Source organism: Phanerochaete carnosa, assembly GCF_000300595.1.
Source record: "Phanerochaete carnosa HHB-10118-sp unplaced genomic scaffold PHACAscaffold_1, whole genome shotgun sequence".
Lineage (NCBI taxonomy): Eukaryota > Fungi > Basidiomycota > Agaricomycetes > Polyporales > Phanerochaetaceae > Phanerochaete > Phanerochaete carnosa.
In genome coordinates, this window is record NW_006767628.1 from 4293028 (window position 1) to 4309202 (window position 16175).

Genomic DNA, 16175 nt, shown 5'->3' on the forward strand with positions numbered 1-16175 from the left:
GGCTGTGCGAAAATATAGATTCACATAGGTTTTTGTTTTTCGAGCCTTCTAGTTCTCGACCGCCTGCGGTGGCTCGGGCGCAGGCGGCTAGCAGGATGAAACTGGAGCGGTGGGGTAAGCGGAAGTAACAGGAGATTTAGGGTCGATCAGGGGCATGCAGCGCTGGGTATATAAAGAGCAAGGTTGGGAACAGGGCATGTAAGGGGTTAGCAAATTGTAAGGAACCAGTTACTTACTTTCAGGCCATCTGGTTAAAGATACGAGTAATAGACGACTTTCGGAATTCAATGGACTGTTTTCACCTTCCATATATGTGAGGCTTTCCGGAGGATGCCGAGAGTGATCAACCCGGCGCTCCCAGGCCTGCCTGCAAGCACCGACCATGTCTCTCGCAAATCTCGCTTTCCGATGTCGGGCATTGACTGGTGCCCTAGGACTCATGGTGCGTCTCCTGTAGGGAGTGTGTGCAGCCACCCTCAAATTATTGCCCAGAATGCTCGTCGAGAGTTCCATGCAGCGGCGGTGCTCATGGCCCGTAAGCAGAAGGAAAGGGCTCCGCTCACGAAGGCCCAACTTGCCGCAAAAGCGCGAAAGAGGGCACTCAAGGCCAAAAAGAACGTCTACGATGTCGAGAAGATGCCTCTCAACGATGCCGTCTCTGTTCTACGCGTATGCTATGTCAATTCGCTGGTTGGTTCCGTTCGAACTGAACCGCAATTTAGGCCGTGGAAGTTACATCGCCGACTGCCACATATGAGCTTGTCATCAAGACCCAGGCTCCGGAACGTGGTGCAACTGTCCCAAAGGGCCGTTACTCGCTTCCCAGGGAACCAAAGCCCAAGACGAAGGACCGTATTCTCGTCTTCGCGGAAGGAAGGGCAGCGGAAGAGGCGAAGAAGGTCGGTGCTGATATTATCGGAGGTGTAGAGCTTGTCGAAGGTGTATGTACATTCTATCTGGCAGCGCTTCAACGCTTAACGCCGTTTCAGATTATCTCGGGTCGTCATCAGGCAACCATGTACTTGTGTACTCCTGACCTCATTCGGGCTATTAGCCCGAGGCTGGGTCGTGTTCTCGGTCCACTGGGTCTCATGCCTTCTGAGCGGCGAGGCACTGTCACGGACGACATCGCAGGCTACATCCGAAGGCTGCAGGGCACCAGTGAGTGGAAGGGTGACAAAGTGGGAGCTATCCGCGCTCCAATTGCCAAGGCGAGTCGTTACAGCCTGTCGTCTCCGCATATAACTGATTCGCCGATGATAGATGAATTGGCCGGTGGAAGATGTCATCAAGAATATCCGATATTTCCTCAGCGTGGTGAAGCGTGCTACTGGCAACGAGCGCGCCTCCCTTGCTTCGAAGGAGGATCCGTCATCTAACAAGCCCCGTGAGTATCTTGCACCTCACTCTCACCGAAAAAACTCAAGCTTTTTGCAGAATACCAGATTGTCCGAGTGTTACTAAGCTCACCGCACGGACCAGGTATTCGGATAGCGGATTATTAGTTGATTCGACACGGCCCATATATTGCCACAGCTATGCATGCAAGTATACTAATGAGCGGGGAAGCGAGACAGACACGATCACTACTACATGACATGGTATTACTCTTCATTGTTGATCTGTGCTTGACGTCTGCGCTCTCTCCTGATACGGCTTTGCTTCTGCCTCAATTCGTCCACAAGCTGGGCGTAACTATGCTTGCTGGTCGCGGTATTTTTTGGCTGGTTGCCCGGTGCTGGTCGACGACCAGCCATCTCAGGGGTGAAGCGTACCTGCGGAGGATTCTTGGGGTCATGAGGAAAGATGTCTCCCCAGGACGATTTCCGAGCATCGTAAAATGGCTGTTTGCCTTGCGACTTCGGAACTGTCATACGCATGATTTTCCCTAAAAGCTTCGATAAATGCGTAGTCGGACGGCAGATGGGCGGAAAACGTACCCTCTGAGGTGCAGCCATCCAAAACAATGTGGCCACTCCGCTTCAGAGGCGGGAATACTAGCCTTGGCCAGTAATAAGCTTCAGACCTCAGAGTTTCTTGAATATCTTGCGGGGTCATGTCGACCCCGGCAGGATCAATCGTCAGAGATGGATCAACGGGAGGCTTTGTTGGTTTGGCTGGCTGGCTGGCATCTCTGTCGACGACCAATTCTGCTGCGGAAGCCTGGGCAGCAGCGATCTTCTCCAGCTCACGTCTACCAATGTCGCCAATGCGGCCGAACTTGCTGTTCGGCTGTTCTGGCCTGGCGCCTCGCCGGATGACCACATACGAATAGCCAATGTCTTCATGTCCCATCTTCGAATGTTTGGTCTTGCGGACAAATTCCGGTCGTTGGAGACGCTGAGAAAACCCGCATACAAGCGACTTCGGGCCCACGTTGAACAAAGGGCATGCACCGTCGTGAGGGCACTGCATGGAGCACAATCGTCAGTCTTCTGAAGACCTTGGCAAGATGAGATCGAGATTTGTACAGGTGCAACAACATGCGAACCCCGCACTGGCCAATCCTTCGCGTCAGGGTCTTCCATTTCGCGCTTACCCATTCGGAGAAGGTTGTCACGAGCATCGGCTATACATTGAAAGCCAGTCGTCGTGTTATGGTCGATGAGAACCTGCGGCAGACGACGGTGATGAATCGTTTTCTCACACGGTGACGAGCAACGACAAGCGGTACGTACGATGATGTCAGCACCGCTCTCCCACATCTCTTTGACCGCTTTCTTACGCGCCACAGTGTTAGGTAGAGATGACAACATGAAGGCGGACAATGAAAGGACACCACCACCGTCAACACGAGGCAATTTGTTATCCTCATGAAACGCTTTCTGCCATGATACGCTGACATCGCCCACGTCTGTACCTGCCGCGCGAGTCAGCCTGCTGGCGTCATGATATGCAATTACGGGACACCGGACCTTTCAGCAGTCGTTTACCGATTTTTACTAGCCCCTCTCTTTTCTCGATACCAATGTAGGACGCTAATGTCGACTTGACGAATTGAACATCAACCTCCTCTGCACCTTCTTCCGGTGGCTTCTGAAATGCATAAGACGACGCCCTGTGGGGCCGTAAGCAGGATGATGGACAAAGATTGAGGCTAGTGCCCACCAGAGACCGCTTCCCGTTCCTGCACCCCAGTCAATGACATGTTGAACTGACCAGCCGGGACTTAGCCGCTGCTTCAAGTGATGTAGCACCGCATATATGGCGGAATAATGCGCGGGCAGTGCCACTGAAGCAAATGCCGTGCCGTCGCGCTCCGCGTGGCGAACGCGCTGCTCTCTTGACTTGTAGCGCACATCGTAAGTAGTATCCCACTCGGCTCCGCTTTCATTCTCGTCTAGGAACAGCCGCTTTGCATCCACATGCAGCATAGGTTTGTCAGACTCTGCAGATATGTTCAGTCTCTCAGTGATACAGTGGGTTGAAAATGCAGACCCGAGATTAGCTGCGTGATTGCTTTCTGAAGCTCTAGTGGCAGAACGACAGCGCCGATACGCTGACTGCCAAAGAGTGCAGCTGGTGATTTACGCGTTGACTTATCGTCAGCGTCGGCCTCCTGGAAGTCCAGCTCCTCTGAGGTCATGTAATCATCTACATCAGCAGGGTCGTTGGGGTATACTTCCAACTCGCGCGGCGTTTTGGCCAGGTCACTTGAATGTACGGTTTTGTGGCGAAGGAGTGACATGTCCACATCTCGCAAGAGAGCTTTCATAGACGGATCTAGGTCGATAGGTGGATTTGGCTGAGCCGTCGGCGAAGGTACCGTTGACGACAACAGCCGGGCTTCACACCGCAAAGTGCGAGCAAGGATCCTCGCCGGTACAGAACGAAGCATGGCGGCCGTGAGCAGTGTGTCTATCCAAGTGTGACGTTGCGTGTCCCGCCCTCGTCGCTCTCGTCCGCGTCGGGCGGAGAGAGCAGGTCAAAGGAAATGATGATGGAAGTCCAAAGTGGCAGAGACCAGGACTTCGTTGGCGCGTCGCGCACAAAATTGATCGCGAAACAAGCGCTTGCCGCTGCCGACGGCATAGTTGAGGCTCCAGTCCACTAGCTTTCAACGTTTAGCACTCATCGAACGAGACCATCTGCGTTGTAAACCATTCCAGTCAGCGAGGCATGGCAACTGAGAGCCGACCTTTGGATGTCGAAGAGAACGGCAACGAGAGGCCAGCAAAGAGGGCACGTGTTGAGGATGCTCCCGAGAACACAGGTTAGTCTATCCTGCTAGAGTGCAAGCGAGCAGTTCACCTACGTTGGGATCAAAACTAGAGTCTACAGCCAAGTCAAATGTTGCGGAGGATGGCGAGGAGGATCTTTACGCTGCAACAGAAGCCAGTGAGCCTGTTCGCGCGTCCGACTTGTATCTGGACACGGTACGAGTGTAGTCTCGTTCCACGAGACCCTACTAAACAGCCCAAGTTCTCGTAGATCAACAGAGCAGTCCTGGACTTCGACTTTGAGAAAGTCTGCTCGGTATCGCTGTCAAACATCAACATCTACGGTTGTCTCGTCTGCGGCAAATACTTCCAAGGTCGAGGGAAGAGCTCCTATGCTTATGCCCATGCAATACACGACGATCACCATGTCTTCATCAATCTTGAAACGGCAAAGGTCTGCTAATTTATGCTCCCATGGACACTCAACTCATACCCTTTAGGTGTACGTGTTGCCAGACGGGTATCCCGTCTCGGACCCATCTCTAGAAGACATCTCGTTCGTCCTCGCCCCTTCGTTTAGTAAATCTTCCATTGCGAACCTCTCTGCGCCAGCACACCTCCTGAAGCCTTCATATGACTTGTCCTCTAAGCCGTACATTCCCGGCTACATCGGTCTCAACAATATCAAGAGAAATGACTACATGAATGTCATCATCCATTCACTGCTACATGTCCCTCCACTGCGTGACTACCTCTTACTGTCAAATTTCAAGGGCAAGGAGTCGGAAATGCTCAGGCGTTTTGCTGGTTTGGCGAAGAAAGTCTGGAACCCGCGGTTATTCAAGAGCCAAGTTAGTCCTCACGAGTTACTGCAAGAGGTGGGACGCGCCAGTGTGGGAAAGTTCAGTCTGGAGAAGCAAGGCGATCCAGCGGAGTTCTTGGGGTGGCTTCTAAACCACCTGCACAAGGATATGGGAGGCACTAAGAAACGGAACTCGAGTAAGCCTTCCGCCAATAATCTCGATATATGCTTAATTCTTTGCTCTTAGGTGTCATGTTTTCTACGTTTCAAGGCGAGCTTCGTATGGAAACGCAACAGGTCGTGGTGCGATCTGATCTCAGAGGAAATGAAAAGCCGAGATTTGACATTGATCGAGGCAAGCCCAACGATCATCTTCTATGACTGCCCTTGACGAAAAGCCGTCTCACAGAGATCAGGACGACGACGTCCCCGTTCTTGTTCCTGGCTGTTGACCTCCCACCACCTCCTTTGTTTCAAGACTCAGTAGAGAAGAACATCATTCCTCAAGTCAGTATACAATCGGTTCTGGCCAAGTATGATGGACGGACGGCTCAGGTACTTCCTAACATATCTGCGAGTGAGATCCTGGCAGCTCATTGATGATTGTTCCAGGAATCTGCTGGTCAGCTGCGCCGCTTCAAGCTGCAGAGATTGCCCCCATACATCGTCTTACATTTCAAACGGTTCACTAAAAACGCCTTCGTTGAGGAAAAAAATCCGACTATCGTCAACTTTCCCCTTAGAGGGCTTGACCTTCGGGAATGTGAGTCGCACGCTCATAGCAACCGCGACGATGGCTCATGCGTCTGACGCAGACCTCGAGGTGCCTGAGAACCATCCGCCTGCCATGTATGATCTAGTCGCAAACGTGATCCACGAGTCAGCTGCGGGAACTACCAGAGACAAGGAGAGCACGGTTTGGAAGGTACATCTTCGCGCAGGCAGCGGTGGTGGAGAAAGCGAAAGGTGGTTCCAAATTCAGGATCTAATCGTGGAGGAAATCCGCAAAGAAATGATATTCTTGGGCGAAACCATCATTCAAGTGAGTGCTTCCGTAGCTCGGGTCTCTCCACAAGCTCAATTCATTCGCAGATATGGGAGCGACGAGACGACAGGTCCACAATGAATGGGCTTAGTGCCTAATCGGCTGCCGGTCCTACTTCTACGTGACATACGTGCAATGCGACAGCTGTGTGTCCATGATGAATCACACACAGTCTTCTTAGTGGCCCAGGCGTTTGTGTAGGAACTGCCCCCTATGGTTTAGTGCTGTCGCTGTGTTGGCGTTCGTTTGTATTTGCTTCCGCTTTTGTTTGCGTGGCCGTCGCTGTGGATGTAGGCTCGTCAGGTGCCTTGATTGATGCAGTCGCTGCGGTCTCATCTAGGCCCGCAGACCGATCAACGCTGTTCGACAATGAAGTCAGCCTTGTTCTCACAGCACTGCCCGCTGCGGTCTCCTGACCTCCGCAATGCCTTGTTGTTGTCTATGAGCGGTTTGAATATGTACACTCCGGACATCACGCCTGAGCGTCCGTGAGAGTCAGTAAAAGTTTTCTATCAATCTGCAGGTGAACAGTCTAACCGGCTATGCCTGCGATGAGGAAAGGCACGAGAGGCCGACGGGACAACATCCCAGCGTTGGCGCGGTGAGAGTCGGGTTTCAACGTTTCAACCGCGGACGGACGAATCGTCATTTCGGATCTGAGATTACATCGCATCACACGCCGAGTATGGCATGTGTTGTAGTTTAAATTGCAAACGCCACCCGCACGGAACCACAAACCAGTTCTCCTGGACACCACAAGGCCCTACCGACCCGACGCCATCATCGCTATGCCTCTGCCTAGCACATCACTCGCCCCTTCACACAGTACCACCCAGGTTCTGCAGGGCTTCCATCGCCGCCGTCTCTTGGGCTGCTGTTTTCCGCTGGGCCATGCCCGACCCCTTCACCACGCCATCGACTGGAAAAAAAATCCGTGTTCCAGAGGGACTGTATCAAGCAAGTCGCAGCAAGACTGGACTTACATTTGTACTCAAATTTCCACTGCCCGTTAATTTGCGTTTCCTTGGTGCTGAGCAAATGCTTCTGCTGCCTGTCTTGCAGATCTGCACATGGACTGTCAGAAGCTACACAAGTATTCGTTTGGCCGTGGACATTACAGTTGTTAAGCTGAACGGCGTATGCTGGACCGAGATGTCAGCGAAACGCGTTGGGAAAGGGGACGAAGTGGTGAGCTCACGAGTCATGTTTCGCGTGCAGCTGAAATTCAGAAGTCGTTGGGTTCGCTACTAGTTAAACTAGGGTAGAAGACTGGTTGTGCTGTAGGCAGCCTCACCTAGCCCTATTTATGAAAGCCTCGGCGACCTTCGAGGACGCCATAGCATCCCCGCTGAGATGGTGGCGAGTCGTCTGAGTATGCAGAATCGCCCGTGTCGCGTCTGTTTCTAGCACTGCTATCTGAGACGGGGAAAAACTCAGAGGCGCAGCGCTGCTCTCGTCGTCTCCATGCTCACTTCCTGGACACAATAATTGCCAAAAACTGTCACGCACAGACGGCGGACCCCTCACCTTTGACCGCCCTGGAAGCCAGCATTGGTTGGTACATTCGCCGAAGTGTAGGAATGCGGCGTTCATGGTTGCCGGTCAGCCGATGGGTGTCGGAGCCTCCGTCCGTCAAGCACTCCCCGTAGCACGTCAGTCCTGTTGTCTTCCTACAAGTCTACGCGGTCTTCGGTCTCGCTTGGCAACCTCTCTTCGTAGGTGGACGTCTTAGGACAGGTGGTCTGTCAAACACGTCTAGACAGTGTCTGGCAGATAAGATGTAGGACGTACTGCCAACCATGTCTTCGACCCGTGACAGCTTGTTGCTGCCTCCCTTCCGACCGCAGTGTCAGTTATGACGCCTCCACAGTACCAGCAAGGTTGAGCCAACTCCATGGGAAGCGGACCTATGCAGCACAACCTTCGCGCTGGTGTCTACGAGCCGCCTGTCACAGAATGGGGCGTAATTGCTCCGCAATGTTCGCGGGGGCGACGAGTTGGGCAGTTGTGACCCCGTGGATCCGTTGGTGAATTAGTGATTTCGGTCAGCTATCGCCTAGCCGAGAGGACCTGCAAGGAAATAGTGTTACCGACACGGTTACCGGAGCGCATGGCCACGGACTTACGGTTTGTCATGCACTACTGGGTCCCAACTCGCCAACGCCCGTCGCAGCGCCCAACAGCGGCCTATGCGTCGTCGATATACAAATAGTCTGTGCATGTGCTGTCAAAAGTCTGCGGGTATATCGGGATAACACATTAAGAGAGGCGATAACGTACCGCGGGCGCGGCCTTCGGACGACTGCGGGCCTGTCCCTTTTGGTATTGTCAGGCCTCGAAAGCGCCGCGAGTGCGGCACGCGACGCTGGGGGGGGGACCGGCGGCCTTCGCAATACAGTAGACCACAAGGTTCAGGAATCTCGATAGGTTGCCGAGTGCCAGGGCCCCGGGTTTAGCAAGATGCTATAGAGGAGGCACGGTTTCTTAAGGGAGCTTGGCCTCTGCCTGACTGGGCGGACGTGTGGCACGGCGGTACGCTGGGCGGAGAGCGCCCGGTGTGCAGGGTCTGAGGCGAACATAAGGCGGGGGCAGCAGCTGGGGGTGGTGGGCTTTGCTTAACGTGCCGACGGCAGGGGCCAGCGCACGCTGTCTGGCGGACTTTCTCAGCCCGGAACAACGAAATCATGATTAAAGCTGTGAAAAAGGCCCCATCGGTGATGCTGCGAGGCAGCTGGATGATGGTGCGCGGCTGAGAAATGCAGAAAGCGTCGTCAGGAAAGCGTCCGACAATACCGAGAGCCACGGAATGAAAGGTGGGCGACGAACGCTCAAAGGGTGTTCTATGCCGCGCTGACACTTTACGTGAGAAGCCTGCGCGGAGACTCGGGTCTCTGGCCGACCTCCAAAATAATGACAAGAAGGAGAGAGGCTGGAGGACGACCCCCGCGCACCGCAACAAGTCAGTAACCGAGGGAACTGACAGGCCTCAATAAAATAGGTATGCAATCGACGGGAAACAACTATCACAGACAAGAGTAACTTCGCCAGGAAGTTTGCACGAGCCAAACAAAACGACATGGTCCGATCGACGGGCTAGCATCGCGGGAGTACGCACGACATTCATTTATCCGCCCTGTTGAAGTTTGTCCAGAGCCCCCTTGGCTGCGGCATCCTTTGCGGCCTGCTTCTGCGGGCCACTTCCGGTGGCAATAGGCTTATCGTCGACTGTGAACTAAGCGTAAGCCGCCCGGTATCAGAACAGCGATATCAGACCTACTCTTGCAGGTCATGGTCCACTCAGGGTTATGCTCTGGACCGCTCCTTTCCTCAAACCAGCTCAGAGATGACTCCTTGCCGATCGACTGGAGGTCTGCGGGCTAATCAGTTTCCTCTGTGCCCTGTGTTTGACAAGCGGGCTTACAGTTGTTGAGTGCGGAGACAGAATCTGGGCGGATGCCTCTCAGTACTCTGTCACCGGAACACATTGTACGATACTACGTACCGTTGCTCATGTTTCTTTCGCTGTTGATGAGCCTCTAGTCGGCGGGCTCTCGGGATATATACATACTGAGATCGTGCCTGCTGCACTCCAGACGAGCTTTCGCCGTCGCAGCGCATTGCCTACCCTTCGAGAAGCGGATCCCATTCCCAACATAACCTGGCATCTCCTGGATAATGTCGCAGATCATAAGCGTTTTCCAGGGCCAACGTTGACTAGGATCGAGGGGAGGAAGGCGGGGCCCGTCAGGGGGAGCGTACAACGGAGGAAGGGGAATGACCTCAACAAGGGTCCATCTGACCCGGACGTAAGGAACGAGAGGGACCATGCGTGGATGGAGAGCGCGTTGGGAAGCGGATATCGACTGGCCGTGCTATGTCTGGGATGCCGCAGGTTGCGCGTATGAACTATGACAGGGTCGAGAGTGCGCGTTTTCATGAGACAAGCTCCGCTTGAAAGGCTTAACAATCGACAGAAGGTGGAGTTGTCGCATCATGCATAGCAGGCGGGGCCGAAGGTTGACACCACGCTGGGCTGATATATCACCTTGAGCGGCCACGTGTAGTCGAGGGCCCGAGGAAACACGCCAATGTCTGACCTGGAGCCTCGCGTAGACCATGTTTCAAGTTCGCGGTGGGTCGAGTTGCGCTGCTTGGGCAGAGCACGTCGAGTCGGGGAAGAAAACGGCAAGGATGGGAAAGAGGCCGCCGTCGAGCAAGGCGTCCTGCACGCGATCCCCATGAGACCGGCATGGCGACCAACATCGTGTCGAGGGCGGAGCAGTGGACCTCCTCGGAAGTGAATGCGAGGCTGTGGACTCGGACAACGAGGTGAGCCAACAAAGTCCGAAACGCCGATGTTCCGGCAACTCCCGCACACAAGCCACTAATCTTTGTGGCGTTTATGTGGCGCAGGCACAGAGCGCAGGCTTTAACTTCACGTGGTCTCAGCACCGTCGCCGCTTCGCTCCTGCGACGGGCAGCAGTCCCAGGCTCGCGACCCCAGGAACAGCGAGTACGACGACGACAACACATCTATTCGTCATATAATCTAACAACACTGAATGCCTGGCGTAAGGTGCCGTGTGCTATAGCTACATCGTAATTAGAAGTACCAGTCGACTAGTGTACCCGAGACGCAAGGCGTGAGATGAGACGGCAGGGAGGTAAATACATGGGTCGTTGGTTTGATGTATTGACATAACGTGTGCTAATTCTCCTAAAGACGAGATGTTTAGTTGTGTATAGCTCGCCTCTCCCGAAATTGCTGGCTTACTTGGCAGTGGTTGCACAACGCTCAAGGGTCCACATGGTACAGGTGCCTGTAGAGAGCGCGATAGGCAACCCTGGCAGCCTCCTCTTTGGCCGCACCGAGGCTGTGCGCTTGGCCCCTACCCCACTCTACATTTTGAACTGCGCGGCTCCGTCAGAACATGTGTTACGCTCGATCGGAAACCACTTACTGAAAGCGACAGCTACCCAAGGGGAACTATGCTGAGAGCCGGTCTGGGACTGCTCCCAGCGCAGGGAGTGTACACCCCAGGAAATCTGGAGGAGATTATTGAGCTGAAGTCTCCAGTCTGCATGGTCGCGTCAGCTTCCGCATGAGCAAGACCGCCACGAGCGAGTCAAGAGTCTCACGAGTAGGCTCGGCCATCGTAATTCGATAGTAACTCGGTAGGTGGTAAAGGTGTGGAGAGGAAGAGAGATGCTCGAGTGTCAGGCAGAAATGCTCGAGTGTCGGGCAGAGATTTTCCTCTGGAGTATTTATACATTCCTCGTCGGGAGATGCCAGTCCTAGGAATGCCAGGAAAAGGACCGAGATAGAATGATTAAAATCACCCACACAGCCCACTTTGGCGACGACAAAAGTGACCGTGGACCAAGCTGGGTCCCTGCATACCCCCGAAGCTGCTGCAGCGGGCTACCGACTGAGTCGTCATGCTAATTGTGGCGAAGAATCACGGCAGTTAGGACCGTTCGTGACCGCAGCTCGAGGCATTGACTTGGCTCCGGAAACGATCCCGACTGCTGAATCGATGGTCCTGATCGTGTCGCTTTTCTCTCCTCTAGAGACGGTCAAACGTGCCAGATTCCTTGCGCCGATGGATGTCGCGGATAACTGGACCATGACTATATCTTGCAGAATGCTCGACTGCCGGTACTGTGACGGGGGGGTTAAAATGGCAGTACACGATAAAACAATTCAGCGATCAATGTAGTTACATGGACGAGTACCTGCGGGATGACCTCACGGCAGCCGAATGTGTGAGCAATCTCCGTTGATGTCCCAAAGCATAGACAACTGGGGAAAGGGTCCTAACGCTGCCATAGGTGGTAAACAGCAGCGCATCCCATTAGTTATCTGACTCAACTCCGCTGTAGCTCGAGCCACAGACAATTGTGAACGCGGCGTCCCGCGGTCGGAGGTACCGGAGGCGCTGCGCCGAAAAGGCTCATGACTGGTAGGAATGCCATGTAGATGCGCGTCATTAGCGGTGGCGGAGCAAGGTAGTAGGGGCGCACATACACGGGCGGGCACGGCGCTTCCTCGCAATATCAGTAGAGCGCTGGCAACTGGGGGTCGGCAGAGCTGAAGTCTGGCCGAGCTGTGGCGGGTAGACAGTGATGAGCCAGCGTTGGACGTCTGCGAGGTCTCTGCTGCGAGCTTGCTACCACACGGAGCCCGGCGATTACGTCCACGATATGGAAATCTGTCTCGCTTCTCCTGAGACTGGGGCTATCCGCTCCAACGGCGCTGAGGACAAATTTTGGATCGTAGCAGCACTTGTTGCATATCCCTGTAAGCAAATGGGTAGCAATGACTCGTTCCAAGTACAGATCCAACTGTACTGGGCGTCCGGATAGCCATTGCGAGTGATCATAGCTGATGGCGTCCCGAGTGGTTCCGCAGCACCTGCGATCACAAGGCGGCCTTAGTACTAACGAACCAGCCTTTGCATAAATCGATCCACTGCCAGAAGTCACCTAGTCACCCCGAGCGTACGATTCTTCGGGGGCTTATCCGCAGGGTCACAGATCGATAACTTACTGGATCCCGTGGAAACGCCCGCTCGTGTTGCCAAAGGTCTAGACTTTGAATGTCATCGAGTAGCTTCTGGCTGCGCGGAACCGACTTTCTTGCACATGAACAATATGGAGAAGTCCAAACCGACGCTACTTCGCATTTGTGCATTGGGTAATCAGGGTTAGACTGGGAGGCCGGTCCAGAGCATGTGTCGCTTCATCACCGTTGGGTAACACAGCCGCGACACATACCGATGGCAGAGGCACCGCATTGACATCGGTTCGTGGAAAATGCATATAAAAATCATGGCATATATATCCATGTTCACATAATTAACGGCCCAGGCTTCTGGGGTGGACCACGTAGCATCTTGGCTTCTAGGTCGAGGGCAGGAGTGCCTTGCCTTAGGGCGCGGAGTTTGAATGGCCGGCGCGCCCGGCGTCATCCGGTTGGTGTGTGTCGTATTGCCTCCGTGTGTGATGAACAGAGCTCGTCGCTCTCTTCTCTCTTTACTCTGCACTGTCCTCTCGCTCTTCCTATTATTCTCCCTTCTACCTCCAGACTTCGTCTATTCTCTTTTGGGAATAGATTGACGCACGACACTCTGCGCTTAGGCCAACCAAGGGCATCGAGAGAACACCAGACGACGGCACTGTTCCCCCTCCGAACGGCGTCGACTCGACTTTCATTTTTCACTCACCGGCATCCGTAAGCAGCCGTACAGCGCTCCCTTGGCGATGGCTCCTAGCTGACGAGGCTTTGGGGTGGTTTGTGTACCGCCATCAGACTTTCTTTCCATTCACCTAACTAGACATACACATTCGAGATGTCGCAGGGCCAAGGAGACATCCAGGAGCGTATCGCCGCTGCCAGGCGTGAGGCGGAGAGCTTGAAAGAGAAAATTCGTGCCAAGCGGGAATCGACCGCGGACACCAGCTGTGAGTAATCGTCATACACTCAGCTCCATCAGTTGTCGTGACCCAGTCTTTTCCGTAGTGAGGGCGATGGCTGCAGAGGTCGATTCCCTCCCTCGCATCGTCATGCGGCCGCGCAGAGCCCTTCGAGGACACCTGGCCAAGATCTACGCAATGCACTGGGCTACCGACCGTCGGCATTTGGTTTCCGCCTCACAGGACGGCAAGTTGATCGTCTGGGATGCTTACACAACGAACAAGGTCCACGCTATCCCCTTGCGGTCGAGCTGGGTTATGACTTGCGCTTACTCACCATCGGGCAACTTTGTCGCTTGCGGCGGTCTCGACAACATTTGCTCAATATACAACCTGAACGCTAAGGAGGCAACCGGCAACAAGGGCGCACGCGAACTTAGTGCTCACTCGGGCTACCTCAGCTGCTGTCGCTTCATCAATGATCGCCAAATTGTCACTAGTTCCGGCGATATGACTTGCATGCTCTGGGACATTGAGGCCGGTGTCAGGGTGGTCGAATTCAGCGATCACACTGGCGACGTCATGAGGTATGCACGGGAAAATTGTGTATGACTGACTGAAAATCTGACGTGTCACTGCTTCAAGTTTGTCACTGGGCCCGAATCAAAACGTCTTCGTGTCCGGTGCTTGCGATGCCACTGCCAAGCTGTGGGACACCCGCAGTGGGAAGGCCATGCAGACTTTCACTGGCCATGAATCAGACATTAATGCCGTTACGTGAGTCCTATCCAAAATGTAAAAGTCGTGGTCTCATTGAATCCGCACAGATTCTTCCCCAACGGCGAGTCCTTCGCGACAGGCTCTGACGATGCATCATGCCGTCTGTTCGACATCCGTGCGGACCGCGAACTGAATTCTTTCACGCACGACAACATCCTTTGCGGTATTACGTCTGTCGCGTTCTCGATTTCCGGGCGTGTACTCTTTGGAGGTTACGACGACTGGACTTGCAATGTTTGGGATACCCTGAAAGGAGAGCGGGTGGGAGTGCTTACTGGCCATGAGAACCGCGTTAGCTGTTTGGGAGTTAGTGCTGATGGCATGGCACTTTGCACAGGCAGCTGGGACAGCACGCTCAGGGTAAGTGTCATACCTTATTGTTTATGATGCACCTACTGAGCAAAGCGATTCGCACAGGTCTGGGCATAAATCGTTTGATTCGGGTTTCGTGTCTACATACCCTTGCTTTTTCTTCTCTTTCTTTCTTTCCCTAGGTTGTCTTATTGTCTCGTTTTCGGCCAACTGTCAACTTATTGGCTTGCTTTACGTCCCACCCGCGTGCGGTTATGCAGCCGTCGCCTAGTGTCTCTCCTTACAAAGTATCTGCAGTGCCAATTGTAACCTTGGAGCGGACTCACTTTCTTGTGGCATATCCAATATTTCTCCGTGCTACATGTCTTCTGTGTTTCTGCCGCGTTTTTAATATTCTCGATGCATTATAGCGTAGGAAATCACATATGTCTACTCCCCATGTAGTTGTCCAGCCCTTGAATATCCACCTTCTGAGATAAAACGCCGGGAGGACGGCAACGGAATAAATCCTGAATTTCCGAAGGCGCGGTCTTCGTGATCGCGCCTCTGACACGCACCAGCGAGCACGGCTTCACCTTGCACACTCATCACCGGTGCATCTGGCGGGCTCGCTGGCCGGGTTCTAATCTCCTCGTCTCAAGGGTCTCCATCTACGACGGCTATAGCTCTCCTCCCCTAGTGGTTATTCGGCTCCCGGGACAACATGTCGGAAGATGACAGGGCTGCGAAGGCGGCGCGGGCGCGGGCGATGGTACGGCTCGCAGCAACGTACAGGTGTCTCAACCTAACGAAACGTGATTCGTTGCTACGAACAGCTGAAGAAAAGGCAGCAGCAAAAGACGGTTGGGCCGTCCACCACGGGCGACTCGCGACTCGCATCGCCAAGTCCACCGCCGTCCAGGCCTTTCACACCTGCCGATGCTGAAAGTCACTCTCCGGTACAACCTACAACGAATGGGCGAGATGCGGGCGAACTGTACGTGCACTTCTTTCACTTCACTGGAAGGCCATCTTCACGTCCGCTACTGCAGGTTCTCATCCAACGGACACGCCGGTGGCCCAGTTGATACACACTGGCTGACCGGGCTGGAACGCGTCGATACCCCTCAAACTCCATCCCTTCCAAGCCCTCCACAGTCTGCGCTGGCATCTCCGCCCATACCCTCCGCACCGTCTGCTCGCTCGCCGTCAAGTGCTAACCATGGGCCAATAGCTTCTCCACGCCCAGTGCATGCCGGCCCCACCTCTCCTCTCGCCCTATCTGCTATCACAGATACGGAGGTCAATGAACTGCGTGCTCGCGTGGCAGAACAGGTCAAGGTTATCTCCAGCCTTGAGGGGGAGAAGAAGTCCCTTGAGGCAGCGGCGGAGCGTTTGAAGCAGGTCGAATCCCGTAAGTCTTGCGGGTATATGCGCCGACGATCCTCTCATGTATACGCCAGAACTGCAACAGACCTCCGATGTTCTCAGGTCTGAGCGGAGCAAGACTGAGAAACTCCAAGGTTTTCTGGAGCATGCCGAATCCGATGTCGAGCAGTTGACCAACCAGCTCGAGGAGCAGAAAGCACGCATGGCCACACTCGAGTCAGACAAGAACTCGACTGCCCGCCATTTGCAGACTGCCAAGACTGGTGAGGTTTCATCGGTGATAAGTGCTGTC

General features: G+C 54.2%; 6 protein-coding genes across 6 annotated transcripts; 3 read left to right on the top strand and 3 right to left on the bottom strand.

The window, feature by feature from the left end:
* Nucleotides 1-418: 418 nt before the first annotated feature.
* Nucleotides 419-3734, bottom strand: PHACADRAFT_248077 (uncharacterized protein). The gene is made up of 12 exons (XM_007390807.1): nucleotides 3439-3734; nucleotides 3109-3388; nucleotides 2916-3058; nucleotides 2679-2860; nucleotides 2472-2612; nucleotides 1941-2409; nucleotides 1438-1888; nucleotides 1264-1387; nucleotides 990-1211; nucleotides 723-941; nucleotides 493-669; nucleotides 419-442 (listed from the first exon to the last, which is right to left on the bottom strand). The coding sequence occupies exons 1-7, from the start codon at nucleotides 3686-3688 to the stop codon at nucleotides 1605-1607; spliced, it is 1749 nt and encodes a 582-aa protein (XP_007390869.1). The 5' UTR covers nucleotides 3689-3734; the 3' UTR covers nucleotides 419-442; nucleotides 493-669; nucleotides 723-941; nucleotides 990-1211; nucleotides 1264-1387; nucleotides 1438-1604.
* Nucleotides 3735-4119: 385 nt separating this feature from the next.
* Nucleotides 4120-6105, top strand: PHACADRAFT_156708 (uncharacterized protein; the record flags this gene model as incomplete). The annotated part of the gene is made up of 9 exons (XM_007390808.1): nucleotides 4120-4213; nucleotides 4282-4376; nucleotides 4432-4614; nucleotides 4661-5159; nucleotides 5210-5317; nucleotides 5372-5517; nucleotides 5575-5725; nucleotides 5778-6004; nucleotides 6055-6105. 9 exons carry the CDS (start codon nucleotides 4120-4122, stop codon nucleotides 6103-6105), a joined length of 1554 nt encoding a protein of 517 aa, XP_007390870.1.
* Nucleotides 6106-9131: 3026 nt separating this feature from the next.
* PHACADRAFT_190624 (uncharacterized protein) lies at nucleotides 9132-9519 on the bottom strand (the record flags this gene model as incomplete). Its single annotated transcript, XM_007390809.1, has 4 exons — nucleotides 9132-9232; nucleotides 9285-9377; nucleotides 9429-9452; nucleotides 9510-9519. 4 exons carry the CDS (start codon nucleotides 9517-9519, stop codon nucleotides 9132-9134), a joined length of 228 nt encoding a protein of 75 aa, XP_007390871.1.
* A 1246-nt stretch (nucleotides 9520-10765) lies between these two features.
* PHACADRAFT_204628 (uncharacterized protein) lies at nucleotides 10766-11162 on the bottom strand (the record flags this gene model as incomplete). The annotated part of the gene is made up of 3 exons (XM_007390810.1): nucleotides 10766-10918; nucleotides 10969-11085; nucleotides 11147-11162. 3 exons carry the CDS (start codon nucleotides 11160-11162, stop codon nucleotides 10803-10805), a joined length of 249 nt encoding a protein of 82 aa, XP_007390872.1. The 3' UTR covers nucleotides 10766-10802.
* Nucleotides 11163-13059: 1897 nt separating this feature from the next.
* On the top strand, nucleotides 13060-14980 carry PHACADRAFT_248083 (uncharacterized protein). Its single transcript, XM_007390811.1, has 6 exons — nucleotides 13060-13241; nucleotides 13320-13471; nucleotides 13530-14010; nucleotides 14069-14200; nucleotides 14251-14563; nucleotides 14621-14980. Exons 2-6 carry the CDS (start codon nucleotides 13360-13362, stop codon nucleotides 14630-14632), a joined length of 1050 nt encoding a protein of 349 aa, XP_007390873.1. The 5' UTR covers nucleotides 13060-13241; nucleotides 13320-13359; the 3' UTR covers nucleotides 14633-14980.
* A 238-nt stretch (nucleotides 14981-15218) lies between these two features.
* PHACADRAFT_190627 (uncharacterized protein) lies at nucleotides 15219-16146 on the top strand (the record flags this gene model as incomplete). The annotated part of the gene is made up of 4 exons (XM_007390812.1): nucleotides 15219-15266; nucleotides 15331-15491; nucleotides 15547-15908; nucleotides 15958-16146. Coding segments are annotated over 4 exons (760 nt in total), but the record flags the coding sequence as incomplete, so codon positions are not given.
* Between the last annotated feature and the right edge of the window lie 29 nt (nucleotides 16147-16175).

What these genes read in the sequence shown, in the direction of transcription:
- PHACADRAFT_248083 (XM_007390811.1), top strand. Translation starts at nt 13,360, where the DNA reads ATGTCGCAGGGCCAAGGAGACATCCAGGAGCGTATCGCCGCTGCCAGG. An exon ending in ATCGACCGCGGACACCAGCT is followed by an intron (nt 13,472 to 13,529) that starts GTGAGTAATCGT and finishes TCTTTTCCGTAG; the next exon opens with TGAGGGCGATGGCTGCAGAG. An exon ending in TCAGACATTAATGCCGTTAC is followed by an intron (nt 14,201 to 14,250) that starts GTGAGTCCTATC and finishes GAATCCGCACAG; the next exon opens with ATTCTTCCCCAACGGCGAGT.
- PHACADRAFT_248077 (XM_007390807.1), bottom strand. Translation starts at nt 3,688, where the DNA reads ATGTCACTCCTTCGCCACAAAACCGTACATTCAAGTGACCTGGCCAAA. An exon ending in CGGTAAACGACTGCTGAAAG is followed by an intron (nt 2,861 to 2,915) that starts GTCCGGTGTCCC and finishes CTCGCGCGGCAG; the next exon opens with GTACAGACGTGGGCGATGTC. An exon ending in GTTCGCATGTTGTTGCACCT is followed by an intron (nt 2,410 to 2,471) that starts GTACAAATCTCG and finishes TGCTCCATGCAG; the next exon opens with TGCCCTCACGACGGTGCATG.